Below are 18796 nucleotides of genomic sequence, written 5' to 3' on the forward strand. Positions count from 1 at the left end.
TACCCCTCCTCTCTACCCTCAGAATCATACATAGTGCATAGAAAAGAGGAGGGGATGGGGTGGTGGGGAAGTGTCTCCAAGACAAACCTGCCCCTTGCTGTCTTCTCCAGGAGCACAGTTCTAACTTGTCCTGGGGTGAAGTTGAAGACAAAATGAACCTAGAACTTGACCCTAGAATATTTATAAGCCTCAAATTAGCAACTACGAGCAATAATAAACTGGAGAGAATGAGGGGTGAAATGCAGTGGCACAATGCCTTGCATGCAGTAGGTAATCAGGAGAGGCAATAGATGGGATTGTTGTGTGGATTAGAGATAATCTACACAAAGTCTCTGGCTCACCCTAGGTGCTCAATAAATCCTTGCAACCAACATCATCTTGACTCTAAGATGCCACTGAATGATAGGTTATGTTATCAAGTTAATAACAGCTTTCAAAAATACTCTATTGAATGAACTATTTCAGCAATGCTCGAACAAAAGCCACTATCAGAGGCATTATAAAGGGAGATTTAATATAATGACAATAGCATCATAAAATAGCAGATTTTAAAAATGTTCTAAAAACCAGGGAATCAACAGGTGTCTCCAGCAGGTTCTGGGTTAAAGATGTTGACTTCCTGCAAAGACACTAGGGCTCTGTTCTGGAGCCCAACACAAAGTGAGGAAAGGGCACTTCTCTGAGGTCCCCTTGGAGGGAGCTGCCTCTATGGGGGCAGATTCCAGGCCAGTTGGGTCCCTGGGAAAGCTGGAGCACTTCCTCTGGCTCCAACAGGAAGAAAATCAGTGACTTCAGCAGCTTGCAGGGACAGAGGGTGCCTACCTGCTGTTGAAAGGGTTCTCTCCAGGAATGATGTGGGTGCTATCCTTGCCTGCCAAGAGCTTGATACGGTCATAGAAGGACTTCACTGTGGGCCAATCCGTCTGGCCCTGCTGAATGATGTCCAGTGGGTCCCGGGACCCCCGGCAGAGCAGGCTGTTCTGACAGGCTGACTGCAGGCAGCAGTCAGGGTCCAGGCAATCCACCAGGCCATCTGGAAGGGCAGAGGCAGAGCCAGAGTCAGCGGATTTCATGGCATAAAGCTGTTTGGAGACACTAACACCTTTGTTACCAGCACAGGCATGAGCAGCATCAAACGTACCCAAGGGCCTGAGGTGGCGGATTTCACACAGCAAGCCTCATCCAATTCCAATCCATACACATAGAAAATAAAAGACTGAAAGGAAATAATTTAAAATGTTGACAAACGGTTATCCTCATGTAGCAGATTAGTGTGCTTCTCTTCTTTATTGTGCTTTTCTGGAATTTCTACTTTTTTCTACTACGAACAAGTATTATTTGAGTGGGAAAATAAAAACAAAAACTTTGCTTTTGAACAACACAGCACAGCAAATTACCCACAGTCAGTTCCCAGGGGTCTGTGCTAATGGGTGCACAAGTAATCAAAATGCATGGAATTTCTGGCTGGGCATGGTGGCTCACACCTGTAATCCTAGCACTCTTGGGAGGCTGAAGCAGAAGGATCACTTGAGCCCAGGAGTTCGAGACCAACCTGGGCAACATAGTGAGACCCTGCTCTATTAGAAATACAATTTTTTTTTATCAAATTAAAAAAAACTAAAATGCATGGAATTCCTTAAATCTCACTTTAATGGAGAAAAGTATTCTATCCCACTCCCTCTAAGCCAGGAAGGGAACTGCTGACCAATTGGAAACCCAGGTGCTGAGAGTTTTACATTTTCTAGGAAATGTGGAGAAATGGCTTTGGCTTGGGAATCTGGAAATTAAGCCTACAGTTTCCGCAGGAGTTTCTGGTTCTGTCTTCCTGTATGCGCTCAGGACTCGGAACATTATTATGCACTTGCCTAGAGTCCTGTGCCTCTATCCCTTTACCTGGGCTGATTCCTATTTACTCAACTACCATTCAACAAATATTTGAGTGGTGTCCATGTGCTGGAAACGAGAGAGAGAGCAAAGAACCATGGAGACTGTCTTTAAGGAGCTAATGGTAGAGTAGGGGAAACTGACAGGACTGACTCATCCTTTAAGATCAAGTTTAGGTGTGGCCTCTTCTTCCAGGAAGCCTTCCGGATGATGCCCCCGGACAGGTTATTGCTACAAACTGAATGTCTGTGATCCTTCAAAGTTCAATGTTGAAAACTTCATTCCCAATGTGATGGTATTAGGAACGGGGCTTTTGGGAGGTAATTAAGTCATGACGATGGAACTCTTATAAATGGATGTGTGTCCTTATAAATGAGACCCCAGAGAGCACTTTAGTAATCTTTCTGCCATGTGTGGACACAGCAAGAAGACTGCAGTCTATCAATCAAGAATCAGGGCCTCGCCAGACACTGAATCTGCTGGTGCCTTGATCTTGGACTTCCCAGCCTCCAGGACTGTGAGAAATAAATGTTTGTTGTTTAAGCCCCCTAGTCTATGGTATTTTTGTTGTAGCAGCCCAAACTGACCAAGACAGTCAGGAATCCCTGTTCTGTACATCCCTGAATCAGAGGTTCTCCAAGAAGCATTCTGCATCAGACTCCTGCAGGAAGAATAAATGGCCCATCCCACATCTCCCCAGGGAAAGCCTCCAGGAGCAGGCCCTGGAATCTGCATTTTAAACATGATTCTCAGGTGATTCTAGCACACAATACGATTTAAAAACCATTGTTAATGCCAACTTTCTTATACTAGAATTAATGACCTCTTAATGCTCGCCTCCCTATCTGGAAAATGAGCTCTCTGAAGAGAAAAATGATGTCTTATTAATTTTATATTCATTCCTCTCTTAGAACCAAGCACAGAATCGGGCACTCAACAGATGTTTGTTGAATGAATAAAATGACTGTTTCCCATTCCTCACCTGTCTCTGAGGGCTGAAGATGGGAATGCTTAGGGCAGTGTTTGCTCCTTGGAATTTCTGATAAGAATGAATTCGTTAGTCAATCCTTATTCACTCGGCTGGGAGCTGATTGAACACACAGTGGAGAAGCTTGGAGAATAACTTGCTTGCACCTCCTGGATTTGATAGCAAGGCATTTTTTTGGACCATAATTAGAATCATGGAAACATGCACTCAAACCCTGGGCTGTGCCTTGACAAACACTTGTACTGGAACGCTGAATCAGAGGCCTGGCTGGGTGCTTTAAATTTACTACAATGTAATTTTTTGGCATTATCCTTTTCGTTTGGTTCCACTAATGAAAATGAAATATGTAATTTCACCAAAGTTCCACTGTAATTTAGCAATTAATGTGCAATTATTTTAATGCATTACTTTCTTTTTAGCAAACAAACAAATTAGGAGGTTGCATGTTTTGCCTGGCTTTAAATTACTAAAACTAGCCTCTCATTTTCCACATGGGCAAATGTTGCTCATGTGCCTCGTAACACATTTAGATTTACACAATTTCCTAGAAATGCAGACACAGGAGGGTGAGCAGGCATGCACACTTTAAATTGAGAGACTTTCCAAATCAAGGCTCTGAACATCTCGGGCTGATGTGTTGGCTGAATCGGGTACTCCCCAGTTCCCCGGAGCCTGGCAAACCTCAGACCCTAGAAACAGCACTGGAGATTGTATCCTAGTAGCAGGATGATATCCAGGCATTGTTTCAGATCCACATTCAGGCTGTCCAATCTGGAGGGCCATTGGCAGAATAAGAAAAAGAAGAAAAAAAGTGCATAGAATTCTGCCTTGAACATCACTGTTCATGGGCTGCCTTCATTAGACAGAAGGGCTCTACCGCGGAATGCCTGCTTCAGATTTAAAAAATAACCTGCTGAGATATGCTAGCAGGGCTTCATTCAGCAGCCACAAGAAGCTTCTCAGGTGAGAAGAAACCCACTGCTGTTAGCACTATAGATTTCTTTAAGGTCACCAGCCTCTTCTGATTAGGGGTACCATCCATCTCTGGTGGCCTTTCCCTCCTGAAGCTGGGGAAATATTTCCTCCCCCTCCAACCCATTTACCACCCGCTCCATATAACCGCGTTGAAGCCCTCTTTCGGCTCGAAGAATAACTAAAGACAGTTTTCCTATTAAGTGCTGAACATTTGCCTCCCCCTCCCCCTCCAGCCTGTCACTCTTTCTGGGCTTGTGACTGCTTCAGAACTGTGAACCTCAAATTTCCCCACTGTTTTGTTGATTCTGGGCTTTTGATTCAAGGGCCTGTCTGGCAGGAGATGGCCTAAACACATCAGCAATAGCAGATGACAAATGCCAAAACAGAAAAAAAAATAGGATACAAATGATTTCTTCCTACATATTTACATTTACCTGCTCCAGAGATTGTGCATTTGGGGTTCTACCCATTATTAAGTAGGAGCCTACGTTATGCCTATAATGACCTCATCATGCTGCGTGATTATGGGCTGCAGCCGCCAAACACTTTCAGACGACACTGTGAACTTTAAATTGGCACTCCAATCTCCCAGTGGCCTGTCAGTCATGAGAATCGCGTCTTTATGCCAGCAAGCCCCTTGGATGGAGTCTGACATTGCAATCTTCAGTAAATTACCCTGTCACTGACAATCTTGCAGTTATCTCGCAAACAATCAAGCAGGCAATCAAACTGTTCTGAATTGCCAGTTCAGGACCTGAGAGGTGGCCGACGTCTCCATTCAACAGCAGAGGGAAAGCGGCCCGGCCCTCCTATGACATTGGACGATTTATTTATTTATTTATTTATCTACCTACTTATTTGTTAGTCTGGTTGGCTTTTTCCTGGGGAAGGGGGTGAGGATGGTGGGAGAGGTTTGCAGAGTCCTCAAAAAGGGCCCCATACTGACTCAGCGGTTATGGGAAAGAGACTTAGGCCTTCCTAATCAGCCCACGCTGCGGTGGCTCATGTCTGCTTAATCTTACTTCACTCAGTGAAACGGGGCCAGAAAGAATTATCTAGGTGTTTTCTGTCAGAACAGACGCTAAATCACAGCTCTGGCTCTATTCTACTCATACACGTCGTAAGCTAATTGTAATGACAATTTCAGAGAAATGTGATCATGGAGAAACTTTCTGGGAATGATACCAAGGCATTCTATTTATTGCTTTTGATAAAGCAAATCAGAGAGATTCTTCCATAAAAGTTCTGGCAACGTGAAACAGGATCATTAATGCTGAATCGAAACCTTTGGATTAGAAGTCCCAAGGTAAAAAGCCAAAAAGTCTACACAGCATCAGAGGTGAGAGCCTGGCCTCTGGAATCAGATGGATTTGGGTTTGAAGCTCATCTCTGCTAGTTCCCTGGCTGTGTGAGCTTGGAAAGGTGATCAGCGTTGCTGGGTTGTAGTTTCCTTGCATTAAAAACTGAGTTATAATTGCACATATGCCATAGGGTTATGTGATGGAGAATAAATAAATTTTTATACATATATATAAATTCATATATATATATATACACATATATATATGTCAGTCTGGTATATAGTATATGTCCAATGAATTATAACTATAACCAGAAACTCCCTGAACTCTTCCACTTTTTCATTTAAAAAAAAAAAACAGATGCAAAAGTAAATGAAATTAATATTCCCTTATATTTAGAGTCATTTACTGGTATAGGCTATGGGCTGGTTGAATCTTGGCAAAAATAGTTTATTTCCAAATAGTGATAGGTTAATAATTAATAGTAACAACAAATGCTATAGATTGAGCAGAATTTACATATATTTTTTATTTAAAGATTCATGGAAATCCTGCAAAGCAGAATAATGTAACTCTTAAATGTCAGATTATAGAACAGGGTGTCTGGGTTTGAATCTCAGATTGGCTATTACCTAGCTGTTGACCATGGGCAATTAACTGCTCTGTGCTTCAGTTTCTCTCATGTATAAAATGGAGACCATGATGATGATGATGATGATGGTGGACAGTACTGCTGGGAGGGTTAAAGCAGTTATTGTCTGTATAGTACTCAGAGCAGGGTCGTACAATGAATGCTCAGTACACTGTCTTAGCACGATTATCACCATGCCACCCACTCTATACCCACCTATAGAGGATGCAACTGAGGCTTGGAGAAGGTGAATATCCAAGTGGCTAAGAAGCAGCTATGAATAAAAAGTAGAGAAAGGCAACCGATGAGATTATCACCCTTTGTCTTCATTATTAGGAGGGGTGACACTTCCTTCCCCAAGGAAGTCTGAAGACAAGGCAGTGGACACCCATCAACAGGGGTAAGTGTGGGCAGCTGTGAGATTTAATCACTTCTGAAGGCCTGTCTACTCCTACAGCTGGGAAAGAGTGTGGCTGGTTGAAATGAGCATCTGAAGAGGAATCAGCATGAGAAACCAGATGCCTGGGAATTTATTCCTGGCATTGTAGGCTGCAGAGGACCACACTATTTACCTGTGAGACACAATCCCCTTTCAGCTATTTACCATTGGCGCAAGGTGGCACTTACTTTTGTGCTGGCTATAGGTTTTTGTCAGCCGTTTCAATCCTGTCTAGTGTACTCTGCTAGATTTTAAAAGGAGCTCCTAACTGGTGAAGAGATTTAAGCTCAAAGCCTTCATTAAACGCTTACTAGTAAAGCTACACTCAGGAGGAAGGAGGCCCTGTGTCAAAGGAGAGGCTATAAAGCAGCCACAATAAGCAATTGGATCCTTGGGACCTGGCTGAACCATGCACACCTTTCTGCCTGGAGGAGGCCGTGTGAGTTCTTGCGTCATCATTCTCATAGGAAATGGCTCCAGGAATGAGAAGATGTTGATTTCACTTATTTTCTTCTTTGATCTTCTGGGCAGCTCATAGAGAATTTGAATGGGAGCATTTTGTTCAACTTTTCTCCCCATAGCTTGGTTTGCAAGTGAGTCGCTCTCCAACCTGCATGAACTCCGTGGCTTTCCTAGGTATTAAAGGCTCCAGAGGAACACCTACATTTACTTTTCTAAGTTTCGTTTTGTGACAGAGTGGTAGAGATGGACTCTAACAAATCACTGCAGGTGCTGTGGATGGCTCTGCTAGTGTCTGCATGCAGCTGCTGGTTGGGGACTGGTCAGAAGTTCAGATTTAAAAATAAGCTGCACTCTTTGCAGTCACGGTTTGACAGAACCACCAAGCACCAAATCTACCTTTCCTACTCATTGGGCCAGGAGGCCATAGGGTGGATTGGTTAAAAACATGAGCTTTGAAGAGTACTCTCTGACCCATTGATAGGATGTTCAAGAACAGGCAAAGCTAATCAGTGATGATAGAAAGTTAGAAGTTGTAGTTACCTCGATGAGGAGCAATTAGTTGGGAAAGGGCACAGGGAAACTTTCTGGACACTGGGCATGCTCTTGATCTTCATCTTAGTCACCCGGCTCCCCAGGTGAATTGACAAAGTGAGGGCAGTGATGATTATACCTACAGAGTGCTGGGAGGATCAACAGAGGTAATCCACAAAAGGTCCTTACAACAGTAGTGAGCACCTTGTCACCTACTAAGTGCTTCTGAGTCATTTCTTTTTTTTTTTTCTTTTTCTTTTTGAGACTTCTTGGTATCATATAGGTTTGTTTACCTATACAGAGCTAGATGCTTGCCAAGCTGTCACTTCCCCAAGGAAAGTCTGGGCAGTCAGGTGGTGAACCCCGTAACCCAGGGTCGTTTTTGAGATCAGCTAATAATGATGAGGAGGTGAAAAACTAATGCAGCAATAAAAAGGAGGGAAGAAGCAATAAGTTGGGGGAAGACAGATGAAATCTGGTTGTTTGTGATGGAAATGAAGAAGGTGCAGGGGTCCTGGGGGGCACTTAATGATGGTCGGCAAAGGCCAAAGCCTCCTGCTGAATTTGAGTTAGAGATGGAAAGAGTTTCCTGAGTAAAAAGGGGGAACTATAGGATTGGTTTTGTCTTGGGAGTTAGTTTGTTTTGAGATAAACTCCTGCAGGGCATGCCTAACCTGTGTAGCACCCCAGTCAAAGGGCATTTTTTTTTTTTTTTTTTTTTTTGCTGGGCCCCTGGCTATAAAAACAATTTGAGTCACCCCAAACCAGCAGGTCAGCACCATTCTAGAAGCTTGATTTGCAAAAGAGAGAGTCCTCTGGCCAGTGCTTGCTAGGCTGCCTGCTGGAACTGGGGCTGGCCGTTAGGCCTTAGGATATCCCATATACGCAAATGCCAAAACAATTTGGGGCATCTTATTGACCCTACATGCACACTAGTGGGGGTGAGGGGTGGTAGAGGGTCAAGAGTACCCTGGGCCGGTAGCGGTGGCTCATGCCTGTAATCCCAGCACTTTGAGAGGCCCAGGTGGGTGGATCAAGAGGTCAGGAGTTCAAGACCAGCCTGGCCAACACGGTGAAACCCCATCTCTACTAAAAACTACAAAAATTAGCCAGGCGTGGTGGCACACACCTGTGGTCCTGGCCACTCAGGAGGCTGAGGCAGAAGAATCGCTTGAACACGGGAGGCGGAGGTTGCAGTGAGCCCCAGTCGCGTCACTGCACTCCAGCCTGGGCGACAGGGTGAGACTCCATCTCAAAAAAAAAAAAAAAAAAAAAAAAAGAGTACCCTGAAGGGGAGGAACAGGGATCAGGGCTCACGTGGGTCCTAGACTGGACTGGGGTGCTCCTCCCAGTTAGCATTGCTGACCCTGGCCAGTCCCTGACACTGGGGGAGCAACTTAGAAAATTTCAAGGGAGTCACCCCAAAGCTCAGGGCCCGCTGAGATGCAATGCTTGGTCCCTGCCCTGCCCCATTTGCCCAGGGTGGTACTGGGCTTTTGGCTCAGTTTGAAAAATAGCAAATGAACATGGGCTTTAGAATTAGAATGGTCTGGCTTTAAAACCTGGTCTATTATTCATCAGCTGTGTCATCTTGGGCAAGTGACCGAACTCCTGTGGCTCAGTTTTCCAATCTATAGAATGGACTTAATAATGCCGACTACACCGAAATGCACAGAGGTGCCCTAAGAAGGTGCATGTGAAATGAGATGATGAATGTATAGCACTTAAGACAGGAAGAGCTCAATACGTGAAGGTTATTCTTAATGATATTTCCTGCTCTCCGCGAGAGAAAGGTACTGTTCCATTTGCATTTTACCCTACGCCTGCTGACAAGTTGGAAGTGAGGATAATTGAAAGTATTTGGGCTTGATGTAACTAAGAAGTGAAAGGAACAGGCAAGGCTGACTTGATTTAACCTGGCAATATGAGATTAGTTCTTCATTGCCTCTGTACGGTCTCCTGCATTGCCAACCTTTTAAAGCAATAGATTGGCAGACAGGATGCTCGTTTGGAAGGTTTCACCTGCCATTAATACCCTGGCTGCCTGATGAACCATCGCTCCCCAGGCATCCTCCTTCGCTGCACAGAGCAATGGCCATTCTCAAATATTGCAAGAAGTAAAACTGGGCTGGGTGTGGTGGCTCATGCCGGTAATCCCAGCACTTTGGGCGGCTGAGGAAGTTGGATCACCTGAGGTCAGGAGTTCAAGACCAGCCTGACCAACATGGTGAAACCCTGTCTCTACTAAAAATACAAAAATTAGCCGGGCATGGTGGTGCATACCTGTAGTCCCAGCTATTTGGGAGGCTAAGGCAGAAGAATTGCTTGAACTTGGGAGGTAGAGGTTGCAGTGAGCTAAGATCACGTCACTCCACTTCAGCCTGGGTGACAAAGCGAGACTCTGTCTCAAAAAAAAAAAAAAAAAAAGACATAAAACTGTATTTGCACCCCTTCTGGAAGACCTGTTGGAAGTTTTCCTCCTACTTCTTGCCAATTCTTTTGGTCAGACTCTGACTTCCAAGTCCAGAGATCGCTGTACCAAAGCACCTTCTAGCCTTTCTTATGACTTAGCCATGGAAGATGAATCACGTCTGACCAGAGATCTGGCAGAGAGGAGGCCCCAGTGAAAGCTGTTTGCTGGCTTTTCTACTCTTTAGGATGGATGTGGGAAAAAAAGCAAGGGCTGCTTAAGAAAATCAAGGCTCTGCTACCAAATGCAGAAATCTGATTCGGGTAAGACCTCTCTTTAATAGGCTGTACCTTGAAGCCACTGGGGGAAATGTTTGACAAGGGGATTATAGTGTTTGTCCGGTTATTTTTTAAAAATGGTTCTTCACCAACAACTACTGGACAGAAACCAAAAACAAATGCCATCAACAAAAACCTTTTAAACCAATGCTTCTCAAATTCTAATGAGCATCACAATCACTCAGGGATCTTGTTGAAACGTAGATTCTCATCCCGTGTCCTAAGGTGGGGCTTGAGAGCTGCATTATTTATGAGCTCCCAGGTCATGTCTATGCTGTTGCTGTGAGCACTGTATTTCCAGCGGCTGAGCTTTAAACCAGCGCTGCTGAAGGTGTCCTCCCTGACTACCTGCTCTGGAATGATGTCAAGATGCCATCAACCCAGACGTACTGAATTCCTGAGACTAAATATTGGGAAATCGCATTTTTTTTTTTTTTTAATTTTAAGATGGAGTATCGCTTTTGTCACCTAGGCTGGAGTGCAATGGTGCCATCTCGGCTCACTGCAACCTCTGCCTCCCGGGTTCAAGTGATTCTCCTGCCTCAGTCTCCTGAGTAGCTGGGATTACAGGCGCCAGCCTCAACGCCCGGCTAATTTTTTTTATTTTTATTTTTAGTGGAGACAGGGTTTCGCCATGTTGGCCAGGCTGGTCTCGAACTCCTGACCTCAGGTGATCCACCCGCCTTGGACTCCCAAAGTGCTGGGATGACAGGTATGAGCCACTGTGCCTGCCCGGGAATCTGCATTTTAAAGAAGATTCTCGAGAATGATTATTTTGCTCACTAAAGCTTCAGATCCCTGTTCTGAGTAACTGAGAAAAAGCCTTCAAATATCCACAGCAGTACAGCTGAGGGGCTACAGCAGTTTTTCCACACTCTGTCTCCTGCAGGATGCTAATATGCATTCCCTGAAACACAAAAGTGGAGGTGGGAGGGGAGGAACTTCCATCAAATATAATTTGCGAGTCAGTTAAACAAAGTTAAACTTTACAGCAGGACTTCCTGGAGGCTTTGATACATGGATACACATTATGAGTCTTTAATATTGTCATGGAGTACACAGCATTTCCTGACCAGGGACCCTTCTGGCTCCGAGCCTCTCCCCGCAATTGCATCTAGTGCCATACACATTGGGAAACAGTTCATGAGAACACAGGGCTCTAGGTTTGGGGGCTTCGTTCTTGGAAGGACCAGCCATACCTCTATCTACTCAATAGTCACAAGTGGCAGTCTCATCCTTGACTGACTGCCTGTAAAGGGCAGGGCTTTGGGTGATCAGGCCCAAGACAAACCACATCGGTACTACTAGCACATCAGTTCAGAGCCCCTGTCCTCCGGCTCCCAGTGTCTCCCAGGGCCAGTGCATATTAGAGTGGGGACCCTGTGCTAGGTGACAACATCCTGGGGTCAGCAGGACAATGGAACATTAATGGCAACCATGTCTAATGAGAACCAATGGTTGGTGCTCAGGAGGAGCTTCCTGGGTGCCTGGCACTGGGCTAGGTACTTTAAAGGCATGCCTTTATTAAGACACCACTAGAATCCTGGGTGCTATTAACATCATTGTTTATAGATGAGGAATGGGAGACTTCGAGATTAAATAACTCACCTATGGCCACCCTGTTTTTAAGTGGTAGGACTGGGTTTTGGACCCTGTTTGCTGCACTCTGGAATGAAATCCTACACAAAGCTGCCATGTAAGGTTGTGTGAGTGTTATGCTGAGTGTCCAACACACAGGAGCCTATCGTACCCTCTGCCATGACATGTTTGTACGAGCATGTATATATGAGCTCTTTTATCTAAGGCAGTTAGTGAGAGTAACCATTTACATACCTATTAGAGGGTGATTTATGTTTTGGGAAACTGGGCTGCAGAATGTTTTGGTCAGCCCTCTGCCCCAGCTCCTGGCTTCAACCAGTTCCCCCTTTTTTTTTTTTTTTTTTTTTTTTTTTTTGAGACGGAGTCTCGCTGTGTCGCCCAGGCTGGAGTGCAGTGGCGCAATCTCGGCTCACTGCAAGCTCCGCCTCCCGGGTTCACGCCATTCTCCTGACTCAGCCTCTCCGAGTAGCTGGGACTACAGGCGCCCGCCACCACGCCCGGCTAATTTTTTGTATTTTTTAGTAGAGACGGGGTTTCACCGTGGTCTCGATCTCCTGACCTCGTGATCCGCCCGCCTCGGCCTCCCAAAGTGCTGGGATTACAAGCGTGAGCCACTGCGCCCGGCCCAGTTCACACTTTTGACTTAACTTTACAGTTAAGTGCCTGGCCCTCTGCCAGCCACTTAAGCCCCTCTGTGCTTGCTCAGCCTGTGCTGTGCTTCGATCCAGCCAGCATCCAGTCATGCTCTCAAGAAACCTTTGAGGTGGGTTCTATGATCCTCATTTTGCAGATGAAGAAACTGAGGTTCATAGAGCTTAAGGGTCTTGCCCAAGGTCACCGTGCTAGTAAATGATGGAGCAGTGATTCAGGATTCACATGTTGGTTGTCTACCTCAAAGCCTCTTTTTTTTTTTTTTGTTTCCAGGCACAGTCTCACTCTGTTGCCCAGGCCGGGGTGCAGTGGCCCCATCTTGGCTCACTGCAACCTCTGCCTACTGGGTTCAAGTGATTCTCCTGGCTCAGCCTCCCAAGTAGCTGGGATTACAGGCGCCCTTCACCATGCCTGGCTAACTTTTGTATTTTTAGTAGAGATGGGGTTTCACCATGTTGGCTAGCCTGGTCTCGAACTCCTGATCTCAAGTGATCATCTGCCTCGGCCTCCCAAAGCCTCTTGACTTCTGGGATTACAGTGCTGGAATTAAAGTGCTGGGATTACAGGCGTGAGCCACCATGCCCGGCCTCCTCCAAAGCCTCTTGACTTCTGTTCTCGGTTCTTCACGGGGGCTGGAAGCAGTCACAGCCATATATAGGTACCCTCTGAATGTCACAGGACTTAGGAACGGAAATACTGAAGCTTCAGAAAACATGTTCATTTCTTAGTTGTTTTTTCTCTCTCTTTCCCCTTCCTTCTTTTCCTCTCCCTGCCCCGCCCCTGCTGACTTTCAACCCAGAAAGGGCCTCTGGGGATGATCTCATTTGATCAGAAATTTCCCACCTTGGACAGCCTCTGACAGGCCTCTCTGGCACAGTCTGACCCTTGTTAGCCTAGAGCCACGTTTTTTATACCTGGGGGATTTCTATCCTGGCTGCGGCTGTCTCCCCACTTTGCTGTTACAAAAACCACTGGCAACAGAGAGCAAGGGCCTCTGCTCTTGGCCTCTGATTTCCCCAAATGCTTGCCCTCTGCCTGCTGTTCCTGGCCTCTCGCTGCCTGGTCTACCCTGCTCTGTTCCTCATCAACCTCCATTTCAAAGAGCCCACTGACAGGTCACACAGAACTGAGCCGATGGCCAGCGCAGCCCAGGCCCGGCAGGGGGTGGCAGCCTGGTGCCAGAGAGTGACCTGCTGGGTCCCTCAGAAAGAAAAGGGGCTGTCACCACTGACACCTCAGAGCAACAAGCTGGAACAGTTACTTTCCGCCTGAGGGGAGACCTTGTCCCTGGGGGGAAGATGGGAGGCTTGGCCCCAGAGTGGAGAGGATTAGTAGGGGGGCATGATGCTTCTCCTTCTGGGGCATAAAGAAATACCCTAGACTGCCAGCTGGGAGAAGGGCCCGGACTTGGCTATTCTACGAGCTTTCTGTGGAATTAGAGGAGTTGGAAGTACTCATTTCTAAACGGTGTCATTCCTAAACATGGCTGTTGCCATGTTCCAGGCACTGTGCTTAGCACTCTCTGGAGATTTTCTCGTTTATTTTGTTTTATACTTGTTTGTTTATTTTTAGAGATGAGGTCTTATGCTGTTACCCAGGCTGCAGTGCAGTGGCGCAATCTTGGCTCACTGCAGCCTCAAATTCCTGGGTCCAAGAGATCCTCCTGCTTTAGCCTGCTGAGTAGCTGGGACTATAGGCACCCACCACTGTGCCCAGCTAATTTTTTAATTTTTTGTAGAGACAAGGTCTTGCTATATTGACCAGACTGGTCTCAAGTTCCTGGGCTCAAGCAATCCTTCTGCCTCAGCCTCCCAAAGTGCCGGCATTACAGGCATGAGCCACTGTGCCTGGCTGTCATTTAATCTTCGCATCTACTCTATAGTGTAGGTACTAGGAATTAGTATCATACTGCCATTTATGATCACGGGATCTAGAGGCAGCTGATCTGTGTTCAACCCCAGGTCAGCAAAATATTGACTGTGTGGCCTTGAGCTAGTTACTTTACCTCTCTGAGTCTTGGTTTCTTCATCTGTGAAATAAAAATAATCACACCAGCTTAACAGGGCTGTTGCAAAAAAATCGAATAAAGTGTATGCAGAAGGACTTGTTGTATAGTAACTGTTTGTTTACTTCCACTTTTCAGATGGAGAAATCCAGTCCTAGAGAGGGTCAGTTACTTGACTAAGGTTGGGCAGCTGCGGGTGGGTGGGGAAGCTGGGATTCACATGCAGCTGGCCCAGCCTTAGACTTGCTGTTCTTCTCCCCTACTCTATGCTTCTCCAGCAAGCTGTAGTTTGGGAGGTCGGAGTTCACCCAAGAACAGTCTGCAGCAGCCTCTGCCTTTCCTCTTGTTTTAAAGGAGGATTATAAGGCTTGCATACCTACTGCACCAACCCATATGAAGTCAATGGACGTGATGAGGCCAAGTCAGTAATACAGATGAAGAGCAGTACAACCATGTCTTCATGCCTTACTGAAAAGATGTATTTTATATTTGGATTTTCTTCGCATTGATAAAATGATATCAGTGGTATATAGTGACTTGGGTGTCACTGTATGCATGTTTTTTGAAATCCTAAAATGAAATGTATTTCTCTCCCAATAATCTATTGAATAAAAGACAATTGCTTCCGATCCCAAACACTTCTCATGAAAGCTTTTACTCATTCAATTCATGTAACAATGAGTTGACCAAGGCAGACAAGGACCCTGTGATTATGGCCCTAGATTCTAGAGGGGGAAGATAGACAATAAACAAATGAATGCATGATGGACTTAGAGTGACAGTGTTCTGAAGACACTAAGTAAGGCAGGGTAAAGCGCTGGACAGTGATGAAGGAGGGGATTTTCTGCTTTAGACAGGGAGGGCAGGGAGGGCTTCTCTAAAGAAGTGATGTTCGTGTAGAAACCTAAACGGAATGAGGAAATGAGTCATGGAAACATCTGGAAGAAGAACACTCTGAGCAGAGGCAACAGCAAGTGCAGAAGCCTAGGGTGAAAGTGTATTTGTGAGTTGTAGGAATGGCAAGATGGCAGGTATGGGGCAGAGAGAGGACGAGGAAGAGAGAGAGGAAATGAGATCAGCATGGAAGTGGGGACTCACTAATGCAGAGCAAGGGAAGCCACTGCGGCAACCTGGGTGCCGTGCTACGGGAGATGAGAGGCCCTGGCAAGGCTTGAGCAGGGGTGTGATAGGATCTGACTTCTAAAAGGATTCTTCTAGCTGCTCTGTGGGGAACAGATTAGAGGCTGGAGGACCCATAGTCCAGCCCAGAGAAGTTGTTGGCATGATCTGAGTGGAGGTGGAAAGCTATTAAGAAATCATGGCCTTAAAGATTACGAGTAGGGAATGGAAAGGCCAGGTAAGGGGGCATCCCAAAATCTGTGTGGCAAGATGCATCGACAAAGAGGGCATGTCAAAGGCCTATGCAATGGCCACCCTGGCAGACAGTGTGCTATTTGGGTAATGATGATATTAGTGTTGCTCATCAAAGGGCTAAGACTTTGAGTGATGGACCCCAGGTAGGCTGGGGTTTTCTCCCTGATTCTACACTCCCTGAGCCACAAGCTTTCTGAGCGAGCATGGCAGAAGTAAGAGCAGGAGAAGCTTGCTCCAGGGACTGCCGTTTCTCTTTTCTGCATCTGTCTTCTCCATGGATTCCTCTTTTCCAGCATGACCCCAGATACCTAGCGGCTTTGGACTCTCTGGCACACCTGGCATATAATTACTTTCAGAAAAAGGGTCTGAGAGAAGAATGAACAAGACATTTAGAATCAAAAGAACTGGGCTCCAATCCCAGCCCTTCCACTGTTTGACTCTTGGCAAGTTAACCTCTAGGCCCTCAGTTTCTTTATTAGTTAAATGAAATCCTCTAAATGTCAGCAATGAATGCAAAGATTTTTGTAAGCCTATGTGGCTAAACGGAACACGGCAGTGACCCACCCAGCTTGGGGGTCACCGGTTCATGATCTCTGAGGGAAGACAGCATTCATTCCAAAGCCAGTGGGGATGAAATTGAGGGAAATGTATTATAACAGGGACCAAAAGATGGGTTCCTGATTTTGAAATGTATGTATTATTTGAAATGATGACTTTTTGATTGGGAGGCAGTGTATGCTTTTAGAATCTCTGAACTCACATCATACAGGGAGATGCAAACACTTACAGCAGCCATTTAAATAAAGGGGCATTAAGTTGCTGTCTATAAACTTTCTAGTCAAACCTTACAACAGGCCAGTGAGGTTGATATCATTGTTTCCAGTTTACAGATGAGAGAACTGAGTCTCAGAGAGGTTAGGTCCTTTGCTCAAGGAAGCACAGCTAGTAAGAACCTGAGTCAGAATGTACAGCTGGGTCTGTCTGATTCCAACGTCTGTGGACCCCATCAGTAAATGGCACAGCATCACCTGTCCTAAGTGGGGCAGGGGGTATGGGAGAAAGCAGCAGAATGTCATAAAAGGCAAGGAACCAGGGCCAGCTATCACTGCTCTCTCCCAGCAAACTCCTTCCACATTTTTCTTTTATTCCAACACTCTTGAAGGAGGAGGATGGATCCTGGGAAGTTGGAGCCCTGACTCCTCTTCGGATGACAAGCTTCTGTGGAAAGGGCCTCAGTGAACCCAGGAATGTACCCAAGGTCCATGTGCTAATCAAGTGGCCACCGCCTCAGGATGCAGAGCTGTTTGGCCTGTCTCTCCTCATCAGCTGGCCCAGGGCTGGCACGCTCGGAGGAATCCCTCTGCCAGCACTTGAGCTTCCCTTCAAAAGGCACGTATTACGCTAAGTCAGTGGTTCTCAACGCGTCAGCATCATCTGGGCACTTGTGAGAAATGCGCGTTCTTGGGCTTCCTGCCAGACACTGAATCTGAAACTCTGAGGGTGGGGCCCAGCCATCTGTGCATGAAGCCTTCCAGGTGATTCTGACGCTCACTGACATATAAGACGTATATGAACCGTTGTGCTGACTTTTTTGCATCCATTAACTCATCTAAGCCTCACAGCACCCTATGAGGCCGAAATTAGCCTTAGCTCCACTTTACAGAGGACAAAGCTTAAATTTAAGCTCGTATCTTGAGGAAGTGGAGGAGCTGGGACGTGACCTGAAGCTCAAATCCCAAAGCCTCTCGACTACCCTGCCAGGCTGTCTCCTCTCCCTGGGAGAAAGAATGCCTATGCGCAATGGAGGCAACATAACAAAAGTCCACGCCTGCTTCTCAGCTGTGGTGTGTGTGTTTATGGTAACACAAGCAGATATATCAGCCTTCTGTCTGAGGGGCAGGCATGGTTGCAATTTTGAAGACTGAGATGCTATGTGGTGGGAGGCACAAATAAATATGCTGGCTGTGTTGCACTCTGCCCAGCACTGCATGCAAACCCCATTCTAGCCTCATCCTCCTCCATTCTCCACGTGGACTAGGCTGCAAGGTACCAGGCTTCTCAGAGGTCCCCACACAGGCATTGCTGTTCCTTGCCTCTGTGCATTTGCCATTCCCTTAATTCACAATGCTTTTCCCTCCTTCTTTGCCTAATTCCTTTATATCTTTTAAGATTCAAGCTGTACCTATTTTGGAAGTCTTCAGTGCCTCTCTTGTGAGCGGCCATGGTCTCTTGGCCTTACTTCTATTATGGACCCTTAAAATGTGGCTCTGCAGTGACAGCTTTAGCGTGTATTTTACCTCCCACCAGACAGAGGATTCTTTATGGGCAGAGTTTGAGTCTTATTCGTTCACATGCCCTGCCACTGAGTGTTGGGGCTTGGTATATGTTTGTTGAATGAATAAATGATTTTGGTGGTGAGCGGTCTGTCCAGGAGTGTGGCTGATGTGGGAGAGGGTGTTTTCTGTCATTGCCATCAATGACAAGAGGTCTGAGCAGGGTTGCAACTAGGAAGAGGTGAATTAGGGGCTGAGGGGGGCAAAAGGGAAGGTGGCACTCACTGTGAGGTACCCTAGGCACCTCCAGTCATTCTAATCTAGGTCCCAGGTCTGAAACAGATCTTGGCTCCAACCAGTAGTGGCAGGCACCCATTCTCCTGAGGGTCACTGGGTCCTTTTGGTGGCAACGTAGCATTGAGAAAAGCACACTGGATTTTGAGCCAGGAAACCAGGACTCCAGTCTCAGGTCTGCCCCGCCTGCTCCTTGGCCTTAAGTAAGTGACTTTCCCTCCCTGGGCTTTGCAGCTGCCGGGGACTCTATATTTTAGCCTTTTTGCATCTGACATTTCCAGACTCCCATAAATGAAATCATCCTGTGATTCTCATAAATGAAAGAGGTAGTGTGCCTCAGTGCACGTAGCCATGGAGTTCCAGGAAACTGAAGGGGGTGAGGAGAGCTCCATGACGACACACCCTGAGGACAGGCAGAGGAGGAGAATCACCTTGGAAAGGTTTGGTTTTGGTTGCTGAGTGGGGAGGAAGAGAAGCATTAGGCACAGAGGTTTGGGGGAACACCTCGCAGTTTTCTCTGGATTTACATTTGGCCACAGAGTTCTGGCCCCTCTCCAATCCCCCAGAGCTCTTGGCTGAGGAGACAGAAAGTCAAAGAAAAGAGCACAGGCCTGGGGCAGCTGCTCTTGCTGTGCTGCTTG

The 18796-nt window shown here is 46.3% G+C and overlaps 1 protein-coding gene across 9 annotated transcripts in view; it reads right to left on the minus strand.

The window, feature by feature from the left end:
• Positions 1 to 18796, minus strand: part of TENM2 (teneurin transmembrane protein 2) — a 1389831-nt gene that overhangs the window by 74527 nt on the left and 1296508 nt on the right. For all 9 annotated transcript variants that reach the window (XM_030825348.1, XM_030825333.1, XM_012505108.2 and 6 more), the window contains one exon: positions 823 to 1033. In XM_030825348.1, coding sequence (XP_030681208.1) covers positions 823 to 1033 — 211 coding nt within the window. The remainder of the gene's footprint in view (positions 1 to 822; positions 1034 to 18796) is intronic.

Source organism: Nomascus leucogenys, chromosome 2, assembly GCF_006542625.1.
Source record: "Nomascus leucogenys isolate Asia chromosome 2, Asia_NLE_v1, whole genome shotgun sequence".
NCBI lineage: Eukaryota > Metazoa > Chordata > Mammalia > Primates > Hylobatidae > Nomascus > Nomascus leucogenys.